Raw genomic sequence first — 23,233 nt, forward strand, 5'->3', positions numbered from 1 at the left:
TGTAAAGGTGGAGCTGAACAGCAGTTTTTTCAGGGAGTATTATGAGACAGACCCTATGAAGTGTTGACTTCATTGCCAGAAGCAATGATCTATTGCAGAAGTGGTGAACATCCTCCTGACCTTGAAGGAAAGTAGAAGGTTCCTTCCTCTATGAGTGGCTACATATAAACTGACCAAGTTTAAGGAACATTTTGGATCCATCTAAAACAATAGAAAAATAGCATCAGTTTTGAGTACAGCAGATAGTAATGCAAATGCCATGATTCCACAGAATCAGCAAGGTAAGCAAAACAATGAACACATTGGAAAGAGATATGGGGTGGGGTGGGACTCTGAAGTTTTGAAAAGGCAGGGACAAGATAGCTGAAAGAGGTTTCTAGTGAGTGGTGGGGTCAGCCCTACTTAGGTTAAATGAAAGATAATGGTCTAGAAGTTTTGAATGTGCCCAGATGGCTTACCATCTGGGGCTACTAGCTAGGTGGCCATGGGAAAATTATTTCATCCTTCTGTGGCTCAGTTTTCTGACCTGTAAAATGGGGATTATGTGAATCTTTACTTCATAGGATTATTTGAAGAGTGAAACTTGATAATGCATGTGTTTGCCCCAGAGAGGGATACAAGTTAGCTATTAAGATATCAATGGTATGTCCTACCTCTTGGATTCTAACGCAAACACATGTCCAAAGGGAAATAACAAAACCAGACAGATCTAGGAATTGGGACTCCTGGCATAGACAGCAACGTTTCACCTCCTTAGGCTGAACATTAAGCATAGAAGAACTTACCTTGTCAGTTATTATATTTTCAGTATATAATATCCTCAGGTAATCTTACTAAAGCAATGATTTTAAGTCTTGGCTGTACACCAGAACCACTTTGGAATCCAAACACTGTCAATGCCTAGACCTCAGCCCAGACCAATGCAGTCATGGGCTCTGGGTGTGGAACTTACCCAGCGAGTCCACTGAGCAAACAAGTGTGACAACTGCTCTAAGGCTCTGTATCCCTCACGTTCAAAGTGAAAGAGATGGAGGAGAGCTTACTGGTTATCGAATCCGATCCCGTTCGCAGCCAAATACTGAGGCCGGAAGTCCCCCCAAATTTCCCACCCCTCTGTAACGTGGCTCTGGTCAGTTCCTCTCCTGATGCATTCCAAGGGCACCCTAAACCTTCACCACCTCCCCAAGCTCCTTCCGCCACGTCCCTTCCTCTAGCAGATGCCCTTATTTTATTTTTATGATTTTTTTTTTGCTTTGAAAAGAAATAAAGGTGGCCAGGTACAACTTCCTGTGACATCCCATATGCCTGGCCGCACACCTTCTCCTCCAGCCGTCCACTCAGAGAAGAGAGCAAGCCCTTGTCTTCAAGCATGTTCCAAACAGTCGAGAAAGACCAAAGGGCTCTTTCAAGCCCCACTGACTTGGGTTCCTTGGGGACTGTTAACCACTAGCCTCCTCTTCAAACCTCATCCTCTCTTAGCTTCAGATATAGCATTCTTATCTTGGTGTTCCACTCCTGACTGGTCTATCCTGTGGGCTCCTCCCCCCGGGTCCATCCTCACAGCAGGGGTCTAGGTTTTATGGAACCTGATGTTTACACAACACCTACATTTAAGCCTCTCTTTAAGAAGACAAAATTATAACAATTCAGTACAAAGAGTATTTCTTTAGAAGAGGATTATGCAGGTGAAGGGCCCAGAAGCTTAGGCTTAGTTAATTTCATGGTGAACCTGCAATACTCTCCCCCAGAGGCTGCGGTCAGCCCCCTGAGCACTCTGGGCACATGCCCTGGGGCGAGCTTTCCTGCCATGACTTCGGCTCTCCCCTGTGTGCTCCAAATCCGTATCTTCTACCTTCACTCTCTTGAGCTGCAGACCAGTGTATTCACCTACCCTCCACATTGCACCACGGCACATGCCCTCAGTCATCTCAAACAAATTCAGTTAAATGAGCTGGATTTGTCTTTCCCATTCATACCTTCTCCTCCTCTGTTCCTTTACTGGAATGCACCACCATCAGCCCAGGAATGGAAAGTCAAAACCCAAACATCACGCTTCTCATTCTCTCCTCGCCTCCCACCTCCAGCTGGTGACCAGATCTTGGTGTGACTTCCTCCTTGGCATCTCCGAGGTCCATCTCTCTTTCCTGCATCTTCCTCCCCACAGCTTGGCTTTCACTTCAAGTGTAACTGTGGAGTTCTCCATCTGGTCTCATTTCTTCCAATTTGGCTTGCTTCCACTTGCAGTTTGAGCACCAAGTTCATTTTCTGATGTTCCTGCACATGTGGCCATGCCGTTTCTCTTCTTCTGTATTTCCCCATTGTTTAGTAAACAATGTTTCCATGCCGGGGTAAGGGACACATGCCTCTGTGATCACACCCCTGCTGTGGTCGTCCGGGGCCTCATTGGCTGCCACTCCCCTGCAGATGCCTTTTGCACTATTTGCCCCTGATGCCCTGTTATTTATCCCAAGCCACCATGGAGGTGCTCACTCTCACCTGCCCTTCTCTACAGTGTCCACCTATACTCTACTCTACAGTGTCCACCTATACTCTACTCACCTTTGACTACGCAGTTCAAGTTTCACCTCTACTTAGAGTCTATTCTGGCCCAGGGAGATATTAAATTTTCATAGCCTCCTTTGTGTCCCTGCATCTTCAGTTAAATTCTGCCACAACACCGGCAACCATTTATTGCACCTACTTGTAAATGAGTATCCTCTCTTTTCACAGAACAAGGCTGCTCTTGGTATATTTTCAATTTCAGTGTATTCTCCAAAGCACACAGGTCTATTTTTGTGTGTGCGTTTTTTTTCCCCTGCAGATAGGACTGCATGATAAGACATATATACTAGGAGACAGACCCATACCTGTCCAACAAACTTCTTTCTCTCCCCCTTTTTTCCCCTTCATTCTTGGATTTTATGGACCTGTTTGAGTAATGCTGTTGTTGGATCTTTCTAATAAGACAAAAGTTAATACTCATGGTGAAAATAATGTAAATGTAAAATTGGGGGGCTAGCACTAATTGCTTGGGTAACACTCATTGCCCCCCATGCCATATCCTACTGATAGAATAAAACTGAAGACTCTGAGTGTTAGGTTACAAAGAATACCTCAGAGATAAAGCATCAAAGATTTACTCACTTCTAGGTGCACTGAACAACCACTAGCCAAATTGGCTATTTAAATTTAAATAATTTGGGGGCGCCTGGGTGGCTCAGTTGGTTAAGCAGCCAACTTCAGCTCAGGTCGTGATCTCACAGCTCAAAGGCTCGTGAGTTCGAGCCCCATGTTGGGCTCTGTGCTGACAGCTCAGAGCCTGGAGCCTGCTTCAGATTCTGTGTCTCTCTCTTTCTCTGCCCCTCCCCTGCTAGCGCTCTGCCTCTGTCTCAAAAATAAATTAACATTAAAAAAAAATTTAAATAATTTGAAATTAAATAAAACCAAAAAATCACTTTCTTACTTGCAATAGCTACACTTCAAATACTCAGTAGACATTGGGTATTTATGTGCAAAGATAGAACGTTTCCCTCATTGCAGGAAGTTCTGGATGGTACTGCTCTAGAAGTATAATCTAGAAGAAGCAGCGTCTGTTTGTCTCCCAGACTAAAGGCAAGGGTAGGGTTTTAAAGGCAAAAGCCACAGTGTCACTAAGAGAAGTGAATTATCTGTTTATTTTTTTTCTTCCAAGTTTTTATTTAAATTCCAATTAACATACAGTGTAATATTAGTTTCAGGTGTAGAATTTAGTGATTCAACACTAAGGTAGAATACCCGGTATTCATCACAAGTGTCCTTAATACCCATCACCCATTTAACCCATCCCCTCACCCACCTCCCCTCCAGCAACCCTCAGTGTGTTCTCTGTAGTTAAAAATCTGTTTCTTGGTTTTCCTCTCTTTTTCTTCCTTTTTATGTTTGTTTGTTAAATTCCATAGGAGTGAAATCATATGGTATGTCTTTCTCTGACTTATTTCACTTGGCATCATACTCTCTAACTCCATCCATGTCATTGCAAATGGCAAGATTTCATTCTTTTTGATAGCTGAATTATATTCCATTATATATATATGAATTATATTCCATTATATATATGTATATTGTGTATATACACTCTCTCTATATATATACACACTATACATATATACACATATATTTTGTGTATATATGTGTGTGTATATATGTGTGTGTATATATGTGTGTGTATATATGTGTGTATATATATATGTGTATATATATATGTGTATATATATGTGTGTGTGTATACACACACACACACACATACACACACACACACCCCCACATCTTTATCCATTCATCAGTCAATGAACATTTGGGTTTTCCATAATTGGGCTACTGTTGATAATGCTGCTGTAAACATTAGGATACATGTACCCCTTCAAATCTGTATTTTGTAGCCTTTGGGTAAATAGTAGTTCAGTTACTGGATCGTAGGGTAGTTCTATTTTTAACTTTTGAGGAACCTCTGTACTGTTTTTCAGAGTGGCTGCACCAGTTTGCAAGCCCACCAACAGTACAACAGGGTTCCCGTTTCTCAGTAGAAATTGGCAGATATTGGCAGAAAAGCCAATATCTGTTGCTTCCTGTGTTGTTGATTTTAGCCATTCTGACAGGTGTGAGGTGATATCACATTGTAGTTTTTTAAAGTTTGTTTGCTTGTTTGTTTGTTTATTTATTTATTTTGAGGGGGGGGGGAGGGGCAGAGAGAGAGGAAAGAGAGAGAATCCCAAGCAGGCTCTGCACTGTGGGGTTTGAACTTGGCCAGCTGTGAGATCACGACCTGAGCTGAAATCAAGAGTCGGATACTTAACTGAATGAGCCACCCAGTTGTCCCTCGTTGTAGTTTTTTTAAAGTTTATTTTATTTATTTTGAGAGAGCACACCTGTATGCTGAATGGGGGAGGGCCAGAGAGAGAGGGAGAGAGAGAGTCACAGGCAGGCTCTGTGCTGTCAACATGGAGCCCAACGTGGGGTTTGATCTCATGAACTGTGCGATCATGACTTGAGCTGAAATTAAGAGCCAGATGCTTAACTGAGTAAGCCACCCAGGCTTCCCTCTCATTGTAGTTTTGATTTGCATTTCCCTGATGATGAGTGGTGTTGAGCATCTTTTCATGTGTTTTTCATCTGTATGTCTTCTTTAGAAAAATGTCTGTTCATGTCTTTTGCCCAGTTTTTGACTTGGATTGTCTTTTGGGTATTGAGTTTAAAAGTTCTTTGCATAGTTTGGATATTAACGCTTTGTCAGATATGTCATTTGCAAGTATCTTCTCCCATTCCATAGGTTGCCTTTTATTTTGTTGATTGTTTCTTTCACTGTGAAGAAGTTTTTTATTTTGATGAAGTCCCAGTAGTTTATTTTTGCTTTATGAATGATTGGTTTAAACAAGTCCTTGGCTTGTTAAATTAGAGGGCACCAGCTGATTGATGAGCCGCAAGTCTGTTTATTGAATCTACAGAGTACAGCCAAAAGTTCGCCCCTGGAGTGTTTTCCTGTTGACTCCAACAAGTTTTGGAGAAGCATTTGCTTCTCGTGGACAATTTCCATGATCAAATCTTTACCCTACTAAGAGTATATTTCTTTCCCTTGGGTCCAGCACATCTGATCACTCCTTCAAGAAAACTAGTCTGTGCTGATTATGCCAATGGGAGGTGTCTTCCAAGGAACAGACAATGAATTTTAGCCCCTTGCTTTCTGAAGACATTATCTTCTTTATTTGGTGGTGCTTGGAAGACCCAGGGGAAGCCATCTGGAGCATGGTTTATTCTATACTGTATGGTCGAACTCAGACAGGAATATTTTTCTGTGACTTCAAGTGTACCCAAGGAAATTGGTTCTCTCTGGAAGGCACAAGTTACATACGTGGGGAAATTAGCATCTGATTTAAAATTCAGGGCATCTCAAATCTTGCTCTGTTGTAACTTGTTGATCTCAATACTATTTTATTCTCCAGAAACATCATGTTTTTCTTAGAAGAGATATTTTAACTTCTTGGGCAAGTGTCAGGGTATACTATATAATAAATAAGCTGCCTTTTTGCTAGGCCATTAGATGGCTGGAGGTTTGGGATTAGGCAAGGGATTGATACGGTTTGAAAAAGAGGGAGAGGGGCGCCTGGGTGGCTCAGTCGGTTAAGCGGCCGACTTCGGCTCGGGTCATGATCTCGCGGTCCGTGAATTCGAGCCCCACGTCGGGCTCTGTGCTGACTGCTCAGAGCCTGGAGCCTGTTTCGGATTCTGTGACTCCTCTCTCTCTGACCCTCCCCCGTTCATGCTCTGTCTCTCTCTGTCTCAAAATAAATAAACGTTAAAAAAAAAAAAAAAGAAAAAGAGGGAGATGAGTATTATAAGCAACTGAGGAGTTTCTTGGTATCAGAAAGCTTTATTCATTCATTCGTTCACTCATTTCTACATTGTCTGGCGTGCATTCCATATGCCAGGTACTGTGCAAAATGATAGTTACAACTGTATTGCACTTTTCATGTATGTTCTGTGCCACCTTATAAAAACATTGGGATGTGGGTTTTTTTTAATTGCTTTTACGGTTGAAGAAATTGAGGCTCAGAGAGGATAAGCTCAGGCTCACACAGCCAGCTGGGGGTGAGATTAGGATTCATTCCCAGTCTGTGTCTCCAAACCATCGTTCCTTTGCTGTCAGGCTCACGCAGGAAGTTCAGCTCTCTCTGCATTCGTTTTGCTGCAGGCCCTTGTTCCCTCGATCCAATGGAAGGCGAGTGCCAGAATTACACCCTGAGATGGTACTATGACAAGGAGAAGCAGGCCTGCCAACAGTTCTGGTATGGCAGCTGCGGGGGCAATGCGAACCAGTTCCAAACCAAGGAAGAGTGCGAGGCCCGGTGTGTCCCAACACCCCTGTAGGGCCTTGCAGCTGCTTCTGTTTGCAGAGCTGACGAAATGAGGTTACCTTTCCCGAGACAGTACCACACGGCTCATAAATTATGTAGCTCACTCTACAATCTCATTGGTCGGATTCCTAACCCCTGAATTTTTTCCTACGAGCGAGGACGTGGGCCAGATGATTTGTCACTTGAGAAGGACTGCATTCTAGTGGTTAAAAGACTAACCGAAAGGTTCCTGCAAGTATGTCAAGGACTTAGAACTGAATGAAAAAGAAACCTGAATTTTACCTACAACATTACTTAAAAAAAAATTTTTTTTTTGGCTCTGTGGCAAAAGAAAACTCGATGGAAGCAGTGAATAAAACCTAATTTGGAAGTGAGTTGCAACTTGAATTCTCGTTTGTCACTAAGAGAACATGAAAGTGTTAGTCAAAGTGGGGGTCTGGAAATTCTTAATGTGATATTTAATCCATGCTACTGAGTGTAAAAATAAAGGTATTTTGACTAAGTCACTTGGTGTGAAACTGTGTGTGATACCTGCTCACTGCAACCTGTGTTATATTTTGTGACATAGCAGATGATGGTGAGAAAGCAGTGAGTTTGCCGTGGGACTGAGTCTTTGTCATCTGTTACGACTCTTGTGCTTTGAAACTTGGTGACTCAACAATTAAAGCTGATGTTTTCAATGCAAATATGAAATGAAGGGTCTAGGTTCACCCTGGATGAGAAGTTTTTCCATATAGATAGTGAAGAAATTATGATTTTGGGAGCTCTTCCTCTGGCTTCATGGCTCTATCCCCCAGGCCTCTAACTTGGGCCCAGCTTCAGGGCAGAAATGGGCACTACATGGAATTCTAGAGTTGCTAGATATGAGGGTGCCTGATGTGGGGCCTTGGGAGGGTCGTGTACGAATCAGTTTGGGCTGCCATAGCAGAATACCACAGACTGGGTGGCTTAAACATCAGAGGCTTCCTTCTCATAGTTCTGGAAGTCCAAACTAGACTGGAAGTCTAAGACCAAAGTGTGGACGATTTGAAAAAAGAAGAGGGCTCCTGGGTTTGAGAAAGCTGCCCTCTCACTCCGCCCTCAAATGGCCTTTCCTCTGTGGGGAGAGAGTGAAGGAGGGAGGAAGGGAGGGAGTGAGGGAATGAGGATGGGGGCAGGGAGAGAGGGAGAAGGAGAGAAAGGGAGGGAGAGTTCTCTCGTGTCTCTTCTGACAAGGACACTAATTCCATAGAATCAGAACTCTACCCTTATGACCTCATTTAACCTTAATTACCTCCTAAAGGCTGTATCTCCAAATGCAGTCACATTGGGACTTCAGTGTATGAATTTTGAGGTGACATAAACATTCAGTCTATAAAGGATCACAAGCAGCTGGTGGGTGCCCCCACGGACCCAGAGGGGAGTTTGCTCTCTGGCAAGTTTCTGGTTCAACAGAATCCTATTTGTTCCTCCTCTCAGCCCAGTGACAAAGGAGATGGGATAGGAACCAGTTTTATATAAATAATCACAGAAACATTAACGTTTTGATTCCATTTCTATGGCAATTATTTTTATCTGATCACAAAATGATAACTATGTGTTCATGGCAGCAAGTTTGTAAAACACAGAAAAGCACATGAAAGAAAGAAATATCACTTATAATCTTTTCTCCAAAAGGTAATCATTTGGTATAATCCAGAAATGCCTAGAATACTATCTTTTTCCTCTTCCTTAACACACTACCTTGTACCTGATTTTGCTAACGTATTTCATGATTAGAATGAAATGGAAATGTTCCATCTTGTTTGAAAGAGCTGCTCGTTGTGCAGGTGTGTGTATGCGTTTCTCTCTTTTAGGCGTAACCTCAGCTGCCTGGGCATAAAGGGGTTGAGCATATCTATCCTGAGGATGGTATGTGATTTGAGCTGTGATCTATTTTCCACTTCTTATCCCCACCCTGCCCTTCCAGTGTCTAGAAATTGAGAACCCAAAGGCAAAGATTCAATATAAGAGGAATGTTGGGAGGAGTTGTTCAGGTGTTGGCTGTTACCATCCTTGGAACGCTTATAAGGTCCGCCTGTAGTTCTCCTTGAATTAATAGATGGTGGTACAACTCTTCCTCAGAGCTCCTCTGACCCAAGCAGAAAGCGTACTTGGAAAGCTTTCAGGGAAGAGAGGGCAATAAACCACAAGAGACTCTTAATGATAGAGAGCAAACTAAGGGTTGATGGAGGGATGTGGGTGGAAGATGGGCTGGATGGCTGATGGGTATTAAGGAGGGCAACTGTTGTGATGAACACTGGATATTGTATGTAAGTGATGAATCACTGAATTCTTCTGAAACCAATATTGCACTATATGTTAACTAAAATGTAAATTTAAAAAATGTTAAAAAAAAAAAAGAAAAGAAAAGAAAAAAGAAAAGCCATGAGTTAGACAATCTGACCAAGGATTGGAAACAATATCTATTGTTCTAGATACTATTCAATTTATAAGACACTTCCAACATTATTTCATGTACTTACCTACTCCTACCACTAAATCTTGGATGTTGGCATTGTTCTTTCCAATTTTTCCCCTTGTTCTTCCCATTCTCAGAAAGGTGAAGCTTCTTGACCCAGGCACCTAACAGAAACTGGCTTGGAATTCTTTTTGATCCCCAGAACAGTGTTCCTTCAGCTCTACTCCATTGTTCCAAAACATTGGCTGCCACCGAAGGTCAGAGAATTCTGAAGGTCAGAGCCCAAAGTGGGTCGGGTAGGAGGATAGACTGAGACAGAAGAGAGAAATTTCCTGCTTGACATAAAGGAGCTGGACTTTGCTGTCTACCTCAGATGCTCCCCTCCCAGCCCTGGGGGTTCTGGTCTGGCCCAAGTTCTGGAAGAGGAAACAGCAGGGATGGACTGAAAGAAAAGCTGAACTGTGAGGCAAGGAATCTTAAGGACAGCCCTGGCCAACCCCACAGGGAGCTTTGGAGCTAAAAGTCTGGCCAAAGTTGCCTCAGGTGTGTGGAATTAGTTGGGACCAATGGCTGCCTCCACTAGCCGTTGGAAGTGGGATGCCCCAGGAAGGGCACACTCATGGGTGAGGCAGCTCTGAAGGGGCCCACCTGAGAGCTGTCTGCCAACCGTGCTCCTAGCAGCTGGGGCAACATCCCTCTGTTGAGGGGACCTCTGGGGGATGCATCTGCATCACAGTGCTGTTACAGGGAATGTCCTTCTGCATTGTTTCCAAATTTCCAAAGCTTCCTGAATCCGATAGGACACACTCAGAAGCATTAGTGTAGCATCCGAGGCCTCAGAGATTGGGTCTTCGCATCCAGTCTCTGGCCTCACCGACGGTGACAGTTGTTCTGTCCCTTCAAGTTTTCACTTGAACAATTACTAAATAGAACATGTATAGTTTTCTGGAAATTCGACATCCTATTTATCCATGCTGCTGCCTTTGGTGATACTTCTGTGGGGAGTGCCCTTTAATTCTTTTGTTTGTAAAGTATTTCATAGGCATCTACCAGATCCATTACCTGTATCAAAATCCAGCTCAGGTCTCATTGCCTCTCTGAAAACTCCTCTGATTATCCCTTTTAAAGAAAGAATTAGTCATTACCTGGCCATAGGCTGACTTGGGCACACTTCTCTTTTTGCCTTTTTTCTACTATGTTTATGTCATTTACCTATTAGTCTCCTTAGACTGTGAGTTTTTTTCACCTTAGACCGCCTGTCCTGCACAGGGCCCAACTGATTTTCTTTCAGTCCTGATTTTGTAACTCTCTATCTGTTTTCAGAGACTGTTGGAAAGGACCCCCCCCCACCCCCAATAATGCTTGACTCATGCCATACCTCTCACTGTAGAAAATTTCTCTGCTTTGTACATGTTCTGCACTTGTTCCAGATGTCAGGACATCAGTGCCCCCATCAGCCAAGTGGAAAAAGTTTATGTGTTTTTAATTTCCTCTTTGGATCAGTTATCATATCATCACTATGAACTGTTTTGGGGATATTGGTTTTTCTGATGAAGGAATTAAGATTAGAAAGGCCAAGTGAAATCCAAATCTCACGTAATGAATCATTTGTAGCCTAAAGTTAGAATAATTTTTGTATTAAATTTTATTAAACTTTGTTAATTTTTGCCATCTTGAGATCTTGTGTTGGATTATTCCTTTGGTTTTTGAATAGTCCCAGAGGTATGTTTTCAATGTAGCTGGGGATTCATAGTTGGGACTATGGTGTTATGGGAAATACCAAGACTGGGCACCAGAATTCAACATCTGATTCCCCTCTGTGATTTCCCTGGTGACGTACACAACTGACTCCATTTTTTCTGGACCTTGGTCTTTTCTGGCTAAGGAGACAGGGGATGAGAAGAACATCTCTTGCCTCCTGTAGTCTGTCTAAATTTTGCACACAAACTAATCCATTCCTTCTTTGGCTTTCTTCTTACCTTAGGCACCTAAAAGAAGCAAGCCCAGCTGAGGACAAAAGAACCACCCAGTTGAGTCCAACACAGATTGTCGCCCCACAGTGTAATGAGCTGAATAAATGATTGTTGTTTTAGAACACTAAGTTTTGGGGTGATACAATTTGAAGAAAGTTGGGCTGAGCTGGCTCGTGTATCTGCAGCCAGCCACCAGTCTGTGATCAGTTAGCTGGCTTAGGGTATCTTCCTAATGAGGAAAACAATTATATATTTGTATGCATCTAGTAATAAAGCCTTAAAATATATAAAACACCAATGCAGTTAAGTTAAAGGAAGCTTTAGAAGCAGAAGAATGGGAGAGGAAGAAGTAATATAATCCTCTGTTTGTAGATGATACGAATATGTTTCTGGAAAAATAAAAGATCTAGGAGGACAGCAGTGTTACAGATAGAGACTGCTCTATCAGCCTGGATCTTGCAGTGATCAGGAACAACTTACCATGAAGGACACAAAATACAGCTGAGAGGAACCTTTTTTGCTGTAAACCACTGAGATTTAGGGGATGTTACTGCAGCGTTACCGAGCCTATTCCCAGGGATATGGATAGAGAGCAATGGGGACTCACAAACATGGTTCTAGGGAGTGAAAATTAGAAAGAATTCTGGCATTTTCTATTAAAATTAAAAATACAAATACCCTGGATCAGCAACTTCAGTCTTAGGTGGAAACTCATGTGCATGATCACTGGGATCCATACACGTTAATATGCGATGTTCACAGCACCAAGTTCAGACCCCCAAGTCATGAACAACCCATATGTCCATTAATAAAGACATGGGTGAACATGCTGTGCTACATTAAAACAGGGTATACAGAAATGGAAAGGAGTTAATGAAACTGAATTAAGATTCGGCAACATGGCTGAATCTTACAGAAGATATTTTTGAGGGAAAGGAATATGCACAGAATAGGATTCCATTCATGTGAGCTTCAAAACAAGCAAAATTAAATTATACTGTTATACCTTATGTGGTGAGACTAGGCAGAAAAAAAGCAAAGATGCAGTTACCATTAGAGTCAGGATGGCAACGTGGTACAGGCTGTGATGTGTCACCCATACCCGCCTTTTAGGAATGAAGAATTCTTTCCTCCAGCTGCTGTGAGTGCTGCTGGTTGGTGACCCTCAGAGGCTAGCCTTCACTGGAGATTTCCTCGGTTGAAGAAAAACTCGCATCATGCCATGGGCAGATGTATCCAGTGACTGGTCAGTATTAAATTTAAATTATAAAGGTCCAACCCCACCACTTGGGACACTTACGGGGCCATCCCAGCTCTGAGCTGTCTGTGGGGTCAGCTAAGAACTTCTTTGGGACTCCCACGCAGCCCAACTATTGTCTCTGCCTAATTGGATTCTCTTCCCTTCCTTTCCACAGGTGTTGGCCTCGAAAGCACTCCCTTATAAATAGTCTACATGTTAAGCTCTGTTTCAGAGCCTGCTCCCTAGGGTCCCTAGCCTGTCATCCTTTTGCAAAGGGAGGTGCCTGGGATTGGGAAGTAGAACATGGATGGCAGTTATGTTCAAGTCTCCTACCAGAGTTCTGTCTCCACAGGTATTTCCTTTACGTGTAGTCCCTAAAGTGTACATTTATGTTTTGTGCCATTGATTTATGTTCTACACACCACAGTACTCCAGAAATTCCTTGGAATACAAAGCCAGAACATGTGAGCTAATGTTATCTGCATATAACTTTGGATTCAGGAAGGTAGAACACGTTCTATGTTGGTCTGAGTTAATGTCTTTCTTGGAAGCGGAAGCAAGCTCTTCACTATGTATTTATGAGTGGGCTCATTGTAAAAATATGAGATTTTCATTCATCAGAAGACAGCAATTACATCAGAATGCCTTCTGTTAGGAAAGGAAATACTCAGACTGGGCCCGGGTTTGATTTCTTAATCACTTTCCTCAGGGGATAGTGAAGAGTTGTGTCCGATGTTCAGTCTCATTTTAATCTCGAAGTCCATTGAAATACCTTGGTTGTTTTATTTAATTCTAGTACAATTAATGTACAGTGTTATATTAGTTTTCAGGTGTACAATACAGTGATTCAACAGTTCTATATTAGTGCTCATCAATATAAGTGTACTCTTTTTTTTTTTCTTTTTAAGTTTAGAGAGAGAGAGATAGGAGAGAGAGAGAGATGAGTAGCGCGCGCGCACAGTCAGGGGAGGGGCAGAGACAGAGGGAGAGAGAGAATCCCAAGCAGGCTGTGCACCACCAGCACAGAGCCCAATGTGGTGCTCGAACTCACAAACTTTGAGATCATGACCTGAGCTTAAGTCATACGCTTAACTCACTGAGCCACCCAGGTGCCCAATATAAGCGTACTCTTAATCCCATCACCCATTTAACCCATCCCCCCACCCGCCTCCCCTCTGGTAACTATCAGTTTGTTCTCTATACTTAAGAGTCTGTTTTTTATTTGTATCTTTTTTTATTTGTTTTTTATTTATTAAATTCCACGTATGTGTGGAATCACCTGGTATTTGTCCTTCTCTTACTTACTTCACTTACCGCTATACCCTCTAGCTCCATCCATGTTGTTGCAAATGGCAAGATTTCGTTCTTTTTATGGCTGAATAATATTCCATTGTGTATATATACCACATCTTCTTTATCCATTCATCTATTGAGGGATGCTTGAGTTACTTCTACAATTTGACTATTGCAAATAATGCTGCAATGAGCATAGGGGTGCGTATATCTTTTTGAACTGGTGTTTTGATTTGGGGTGGGGGGTAAATAGCCAGTGGTTGAATTACTAGATCATATGGTAATTCTATTTTCATTTTTTGAGGAACTTCCATACTGTCTTCCAGAGTGGCTGTACCAGTTTGCATTCCCACCAATAGTGCATGAGGGTTCCCTTTTCTCCACATCCTTACCAACACTTGTTTCTTGTGTTGTTCATTTTAGCCATTTTGACAGGTGTGAGGTGATATCCCATTGTGGTTTTGATTTGCATTTCCCTGATGATGAGTGATGCTGAGCATTTTTTCATGTCTGTTGGCTATGTAGATATCTTCTTTGAGAAAAGTCAGTTTATGCCTTCTGTCCATTTTAATTGGAATATTTGTTTTGTTTTGTTTGGGGGTTGAGTTGTATAAATTCTTTATATATTTTGGATACTGACCCCTAATCAGATATATCATTTGCAAATATTTTCTCCCATTTAATAGATTGTCATAATTTTGACTCTTAGAACTGGGCAGGACTTAGAAATTTAAAAGGAGAGATATAAGAAGTAATATTTATTTAACCAAATAAAAATTGACTGAACCCTTCTTATCTTAGTTATTATATGCTAAGAACACTTCTATTAGCTTGGGTTATAGAAGTGAAGAATAAAGAAATGAATTTCTTGCTTTCATCTGCTCATGTAGTTACCTTTTATTTTATTTAAAATTTTTTTTTAATTTTAGAGAGAAAGTATGAGAGAGAGAGAGGGGCAGAGAGAGAGAGAGAGAGAGAGAGAGAGGGAGAGAGAGAGAGAGAGAGAATCTTAAGCAGGCTCCACACTCAGTACAGAGCCTGACGTGGGCTCGATCCCACGACCTTGGGATCATGACCTGAGCTGAAATCAAGCAGTGGATGCTCAACTGACTGAGCCACCTGGGAACCCCACCATTTTTTTTCTTTTGGTATGTGGTGAGAGCATTTGAAATCTACCCTTTTAGCAATTTCCAGTATACAACATAGAATATTAACTAGAGTCATACTGCTGTACATTATATCTTTAAATACTCATCCTACATAACTGCAACTTTGTACCCCTTGATCAACATCTCCGCATTTTCTCCCACCTGTTAACCACTCTTCTGTTTCCATGTATTTGATTTCTTTTTTAGATTCCACATATAACTGAGATCATACAGTATTTTTCTTTCCATATCTGAATTCTTTCCCTAGTGTAATGTCTTCTAAGTTCATCCATGTTGTTGCAAGTGGAAGGGTAACCATTTTTTAAGACTCAGTAATGTCACATTGTATATACACACTGTAATTTCTTTATTCATCTGTCAAAGGACACTTAGGTTGTTTTCACATCTTGGCCATTGTGAATAATGCTGTAGTGAATGTGGGAGCACAGATATTTCCAAGGTACTGGGTTCAATTCCTTTGGATAAACACCCAGAAGTGGTATTGCTGGATCATATGATAGTTCTAATTTCATTTTTTTAGAGGCCTCCGTATTATTTTCCATAATGATTGTGCCAATTTACATTCCCACCAACAGTGTACAAGTAGTTCTTCTTCTCCACATCCTCACCGACATGTGTTACCTCTTTTTTAATGATTGCCATCCAAGTGTGAAGTGATTTCTCATTGTGGTTTTGATTAGAATTTCCCTGATGATTAGTGATGTTTAGCACCTTTTCATGTACTTTTGGCCATTGGTATATCTTCTTTTGAAAAATGCCTATTCAGGTACTTTGCTTCTTTTTTTTCAGCCTGGTTGTTTGCTTTCTTGCTATTGAGTTGTAGAAGTTCCTTATATATTTTGGATATTAACCCTTATTGAATATATGGTTTGCAAATATTTTCTCCCATTCCATAGGTTGCCTTTTCATTCTGTCAATTGTTTCCTTGCTGTGCAGAGCTTTTTAGGTTGAGGTTGTCCCTCTTGTTATTTTTGCTTTTGTTGCCTAAGCTTTCGATGTCACATTCAAAAATCATTGCTGGTCAGCAGCATGACAGAGTACTTGATCCTGGCCTTTGTCTCCTCACACACCAGCACCAAAACAATAGCAATTAGGCCACTATCCGAAATAACAATGGAAGGGCTCGAATTCACAAGAATCTACTGTAACACAGTGTAGCAAAAAATGAATCACTGCATAAAAAGATCACTGGGGAAATTGTCTTAGTTGGGACATTGGAGACGACTAGGACGAAGAAGAGGGGCAGGGGCTGCCACAATCAGCTGTGCAGCAGGTGCTACTTGCTGCCATCTCCCCGGTGACCTGCTCTGCAGAGGGACCCCTCCTGCCTTTGCCACAGAGGGCCTCACAGCCCCCGCAACAGTGGCAGATTCCCCATAGCTCTCATAGCAGAGGACCCCATAACGTTCACTGGCATGGACCCCAAGAGCCCACAGCTTTGCCACAGGACATACCAAGAGCCGTAGCTGCCACCGACCCCCCAGGAGAAAGATGCTGCAGTGCACCTTTCAGAAGGAGCTGCTGTTGTGTTGCCCTGGAACTCGCACTTCCTGCCCCCACAGCCCCGTGCATGCCTCGGACCCCAGAGCCATAGCTGCTCCACATGTAGCTGCATTTCAGACACCAGCTTTGTGTGCACCTGCGCTCCAGACCCTGGCTTAATGGCTGCTGTGTGCACACTCACATCTCAGGTGCCAGAGCCACATAATGCAGGAAAACCAGCACCTCAGCCCCTCAGATGCTATCTCTGTCTATATCTTTGCCCTAGAACCTGGTTCTGTGGCCTCTTGGTGCTCACCTGTGACTCAAGTACCCAAGTCATCATATTGTAGGCTAGCCAGTTGCCCTGGACCTGCCCTGCCACTGTTGCTCTGTGAATGCTCATACTCCAGACCCCACGTCCACAGTTGTGCCACAAGCGCTCATACCTGAGGCACTGGAGCCACTACCACTGAGGCTAGCCAGTGCCCCAGACCTTGGAGCAGCTGTCACTCTGTGAGCACCAGCGCTCCCGATTCCAGCTCACTGGCTGTTCGATAGGCACAAATGCATCAGACACCAGTGCTGCCACCACCACGAGGGCACCCATAGGCTTGACCCAGCACCAAGAGGAATCCCCTTGCCATGACATCGCTCAAAGGACAAAAAGAGATCAGGTGGTCCCCCGTGGCTGTTACCACTGAAGACTCCAGCAGGCTTTACTGCAGCTACAGACATCTTGGTTGAAACCTTGATTGTTGAGGATCCCTACAATCTTTGCCAGCACTAACCTCAGCTGAGAGATTTGCACAGAGACGATACTAGACCTTCCCCAAATCTGAAAGCACCACACCCCACCCAGCTGGCACCCTAGCACCCATCTGCAGGTGAACCATTTGTGTGTCCGAAGGAGGTGATTGCTTTAACAAATATGTAGACATCAAGGCTACAAAAACATGAAAAATCAAGGAAACAGGACACCACCAAAGGAACATAATTTTCCACTAACAGACCCCAAAGCAAAAGAGCTCTATGTATTGTTCGACAAAGAATTCAAAATGTTTTTTTTAGGGAAGCCCAGCAAGTTATAGGAGAACACAGATAGACAACTCGATGAAATCAGGAAAACAATATGTGAATAAAATGACAAGTTCAACAGAGAGATAGAATTCATTAAAAAGAACAAAAACGAAATTCTAGAGCTAAAGTATATGATGAATGAGATTTAAAATGCAATAGCACCAACAGCAAACTTGATCAACAGAAAGTAAGAATCTGATCTGGAAGATAAGTCATTTGAAATTACCCGGTCAAAGAAGAACAAAAAATGAAAAAGGGTGAAACAAGCTTGTGTGAATTATAGGACACCACCAACTAAACCATATTTGCATTATGGGAATTTCAGAAGAAGGGACAGAAAAAAAGGAGCTGAAAGATAATTAAAGAAATAATGGCTGAAAATTTCCTAAATCTGAGGAGGCATATGAACATCCAGGCACATAAAGCTCAGAAGTCCCCAGACAGATTTAACACAAAGAGGACTTCATTGAGACACATTCTAATAAAACCATCAAATATCAAAGAGAGACCTTATTCACAATTAGTAAGTCAAAGAAAAAATCAAAAGAGAAATAAAAAAATATCTTGAGACAAATGAAAATGGAATTGTCACATACCAAAACGTATGAACTATAGTAAAAGCAGTTCTAAGAGGGAAGTTTATAGTAATAACTGTCTACAGTAAGAAAAAAACAATCTCAAATAAATAACCTAACTCTGTACCTCAAGGAAATAAAAAAAGAACAAACCTTAAAGTTAGCAGAGGAAAGGAAATAACAAAGATTAGAGCAGAGAGCAATGAAATAGAGACTAGAAAGACAACCGAAAAGATGAACAAAAGAAAGAGCTCGTTTTCTAAAAACGTACACGAAATTGTCAAACCTTTGGCTGGACTCAAAAAAAAAGGAGACTCAAAATCACAAATGAAAGGGAGACATTATAATTGATATCACAAAAATATAATGGATCATAAGAGATTACTGTGAACAATTATACACCCCAAAATTGAATATCCTAGAAGGGATGCATTCCTAGAAACATACAATTTACCAAGACTGAATCATGAAGAAATAGAAATCCGAACAGATCGATAATGAGTAAGAAGGTGGAATCAATAGTCAAAAATCTCCCAACAAAGAAAAGCCCATGTTTTTTGTTGGTCTCAGCCTATCAGTAGTGATGCTATGGGCTAGAAATACATGGGGGCACTCACCTGGACTGGTACCTGGTCTGGAAAGCCCCCACAGACATTTCCCTGACCAGAGCTAATGTTATGGCTGCAACTGACCCTTGAGGCTCTTATTGTGATTGTAAGGTGCACTTCAGCAACAACTCTCTGGGAACCTCGAAAAAAAGTAAGGTTTATTACAAATCCTGGAGGGCACGTAGTATGCCCTGGGGCCAATAGCAAGGTTGTGGGTAGAGAGACTGTGAGAGTGTGGTCCTGGGTTCTGCATTTATTAGGGTTGAAGGAGGAGTACCTAGGGTTTCACAGGCTCACTCACTACTGGTGAATTTAAAACAGAAGAGCAGGAGTTAAGTCACAGGAAGGGAAATGCAGGGTCACTCAAATGGTCAGTTTCGTAGGTCACCCAAGACTTGCATGGGTATGGCAACCTGGCCATTTCTCTTGTGTGTGGCAATATGTTTATTTGAGATAGAGGTCTTTGAAATGAATGCCTCCGCAACCAGAAGATTCATGTTGGGAACTTAAACTAAAATCAAAAAAGCTAATTGTCAGGCATTTACAACACATCCCAGAACCAGATGGCTTCAGTGATTAATTCCATCACACATTTAAAGAATTAACATGATCCTTTTCATACTTTTCCAAAAAACTGACCAGGAGGGAACACTTCCAACCTCATTTTATGAAGCTGAAATTACCCTGTTACTAAAGCCAGATAAGTACACTAAAGAATAGAAAATGACAGGCCAGTATCTCTGAGGAATATAGATGTAAAAATCCTCAACAAAATGCAGTAGACAAAATTCTACAGCACATGAAAAGGATAATATACCACAATGAAGTGAGATTCATCCCTGGGATGCAAGGATGGTTTAACATATGCAAATCAATAAATGTGAGACACTACATTAACAGAACAAAGGATAAAATTGATCACGTCAATAGATGCAGAAAAAGCATTGACAAAACTCAATATCTTTTTTATGGTAGAAACTCTTACAAATTGGATATAGAAGAAATGTATGTCACATAATAATGAACGTATATGACCAGCCCACAGCTAGCATCATACTCAATGGTGAAAGGTTGAGAGCTTTTCCTCCAAGATCAGGCATAAGACAATGGTGCCCACCTCTCCTCACTCCTTTTCAACACAGTACTAGAAGTCCTAGACAGAAGCAATTAGGAAAAGAAAAGGGAAATAAAAGACATTCAAATCAGGAAAGACGAAATAACATGGCCTTTCTGCAGATGATGTGCTCTATATTTGGAAAACCCTATAGAATCCACCAACAAGCTGCTATAATAATAAGCAAATTCAGTAAAGTGGAAGGATTCAAAGTGAACATACAAAAATCAGTTGCATTTTATACACAAACAGCAAACTATTTGAAAGAGAAATTAGGAGAGCAGTCACATTTGCAATTGCATCAAAAAGAATAAAGTACTTAGGCATAAATTGAACTAAGGAGGTGAAAAACTAGTGCACCGGAAATTATAAGACATCATTGAAGGAAACTGAATTTGACACAAATAATAGAAAGATGTCACATATTCTTGGATTGGAAGACCGCAATCTACTGAACTAGTCTCCTACGGACAGATGAGTTGGTAACTTCCAACTTTTAGTCAGTAGATACATTTTAAGACTGATATTAAAGACATTACATGGGCACTTATCCAACAGATGGACACCAGCAGAGGACCATAACAGCATACAAAGGTTGAATGTAAGTTTTGATTGCATTATGTTTTGGCAAATGTTGATAAAGAAATTCACTACTAGGGGCGCCGGGTGGCGCAGTCGGTTAAGCGTCCGACTTCAGCCAGGTCACGATCTCGCGGTCCGTGAGTTCGAGCCCCGCGTCAGGCTCTGGGCTGATGGCTCGGAGCCTGGAGCCTGTTTCCGATTCTGTGTCTCTCTCTCTCTCTGCCCCCCCCCCGTTCATGCTCTGTCTCTCTCTGTCCAAAAAAAAAAACAACACATTTAAAAAAAAAAAATTAAAAAAAAAAAAAAAAAAAAGAAATTCACTACTAGCAATGAGATTGCTGCAGCAAAAGAAGTATGTGTCTTAAATTTTATAGATCTTGCCAAATAGCCCTGCAAACTTAAATTCCTCCCTGTGGTATCATAATGCCACTTCCTCATACATTTGTGAAATACATTATGAAATTACAAAACAGCACCAGTTTCATCAAATTTCAAAATTTTGGTGAATCCGATCTATTAAAAATGGTAGCTTGTTTTTATTATGGTTATTTGATTATGAATATGTTGGTCACCTTTTTAGGAGGCCTATTTTGATTTCTGGGTTTTCTTCAACAACTGCCAATCTATAGCCTTTAAGTCAAATTTTCTACAGAGTTCATTATCTCTACTTATTGATATTGGGATTTCTTTGCAAATAAAGAAAATTATCTGTCATATATGTAACTGATATTTTTTATAGTTTGCCATTAGTTTTCAGACCTTGTTTGAAAGGTAGATAGAGAGTAGAAGTTTTCAAATTTTATGTAGCCAATCTGCCAATCATTTCCTTGTGGTCCCTCCCTTTGTGTATTTTTTTTTGTGTCTTTTCTCCTTTATGAAAAAAAATAAAACAAAATTATAGAATGATGTTTGCAATGATCACTTCTCTTAACAGCAGCAGCTCCCCACAATCTGTACCTCCCAGGACTCTCCAAAGCTGGCAATGGGAAGAGACTCTCCGAGCTGGGAAAACACCTGACAAACAAACTTTGTCCCTTGAGTACTGACTTCCTTTCTTCCTGTCTTTTTTTCTCACTGCCACCATCACACTGTCTCTTGGGATTTCAACCTTTCCAACGCTACGCTACTCTACACGCTGGAACCCCGAAAGCCCAATTTCTCAGACTCCCTTGTAGCCAGAGAGGCTGTGTGACTCAGAAGTACATAGGAGCCTGTTGGTGGTGCCTTTTGGCTTCCTCGCTCTTGTCACCTACAGTGTGCACATGAGGATGCGGAGGCAGACCCCTTTGCTAGGGACGGCAGACCCTTGGAAAAAGTCTGGCTTCTTGTTACAGGCATTCGAACTACACACTGTCAACTGCCTTTCCTGGACTCCTTGTCATGTGATTACAAACTCCTTATTCATTTGATTAGGTTTATCAGGCTTTCTGGAACCAGCAACCAAACAGGACCCTACTTGATACAAAGGCACTTAAAACTCCCCCTTTAAATCTCTAGGTCAAGTAGACAAATCCCTCATCTCTTGTGCTTTAGTCAAGACTCTTTAGGACTTAAGTGACAGAAGCGAAACTCAAAATGAGTTAAGACAATAAGAAGAATTCATTGGCTTAGGTAACCCTTTGAAGGAACAGATACAGTTGGATTTTGGGAACAGGAGACTCAAATGGTGGTTAAGCGTCATACTTCTACCTTTAACTCTAATTCTTTGTGTGGGTCCGTTCCAGTTTTTCATACCAGTTCTTTCTAAAAGTCTTGGGCCATCATCCCAATAGTTTCTTGGCCACATCTTCCCAGCTAAACCACCAGAAAATAAGGGTTCTGTTCTTGTTTTGTGATATTAGCACACTTGCCACAGAGCGCTGGAACTCTCTCATCCCTTTCATCTGTTGGGTGTCATCCAAGATCTACCATGAGGAAACTTCTTTGACACTCTGACTCTGCATAGTCAAAATTAGCGTCTCCCCTGTATGCTACTTCGTAGTCGCTTCTTGGTCCAGATTTCCTGTCAGGAAGACTTCTCTCCAGCGGACACATGTAGGAGGGTAGCTTTTATCTTGAAATCGCGTCAGCAAATCTGAATAAAACATAAACGTCCTTATCACTGCAGCTACATACCTAGGAGGAGGAGAGGAGAGAAGCAGGTTATTTTCTCATGTGTCTCCCCCAACTCCTCCTCCAAAGCATGTGAGAATGTGCTTTTCTAAGGAAAACCACAAAAGAAAGCTCAAACCATTTGTCATAAATAAACTAAGGCTCAAGGGGACTAGGAAGAGTCATATGAGTCACAGTGTGGCTTTTGGATTTAGGTTGGATTCAGAATAATGAAAAAAAAAAAGTCAGGTTTTAAGAATTTAACCATTGACACATAGCAAGGCCAAGGGTAGAAAAACAAAAATGCTTCACTACAAATTTATCATAATTTATGAGATAAGTAGAGTTATAATAAGATAATATATAAGATATATATTATATAAGATAATATATAAGATAAGTAGAGTTATTTTCCTCTCTGAAAAAACAGAAAAACAACCGAGATTATAGGAGAAGAAAATCCCAAACCAGCATCTGTAAAGAAAAGCTGCCAAAGGCAGGGAAATCTAGCTAATTCTATTTTTATTTTATTTATTTATTTTTTTAATGTTTATTTCTGAGAGAGGGAGAGAGACAGAGTATGAGCAGGAGAGGGGCAGAGAGAGGGAGACACAGAACTCGAAGTGGGCTCCAGGCTCCGAGCTGTCTGCACAGAGCCCTACATGGGCTCAAACTCACAAACCGTGAGATCATGACCTGAAC

General features: G+C 41.6%; 1 protein-coding gene and 1 long non-coding RNA gene across 2 annotated transcripts in view; one reads left to right on the forward strand and one right to left on the reverse strand.

The window, feature by feature from the left end:
• The window catches only part of LOC115522808 (collagen alpha-4(VI) chain-like), a 132,557-nt gene extending 130,450 nt beyond the window's left edge, over positions 1-2,107 (forward strand). Inside the window, 1 exon segment of the mRNA XM_032594575.1 lies at positions 1,749-2,107. Coding sequence (XP_032450466.1) covers positions 1,749-2,107 — 359 coding nt within the window.
• Positions 2,108-14,168: 12,061 nt separating this feature from the next.
• LOC115523507 lies at positions 14,169-23,010 on the reverse strand. The gene is made up of 3 exons (XR_003971763.1): positions 23,000-23,010; positions 19,862-19,866; positions 14,169-14,220 (listed from the first exon to the last, which is right to left on the reverse strand). It is a non-coding gene; the product is annotated as an uncharacterized LOC115523507 (long non-coding RNA).
• Positions 23,011-23,233: the final 223 nt, after the last annotated feature.

Source organism: Lynx canadensis, chromosome C2, assembly GCF_007474595.2.
Source record: "Lynx canadensis isolate LIC74 chromosome C2, mLynCan4.pri.v2, whole genome shotgun sequence".
NCBI lineage: Eukaryota > Metazoa > Chordata > Mammalia > Carnivora > Felidae > Lynx > Lynx canadensis.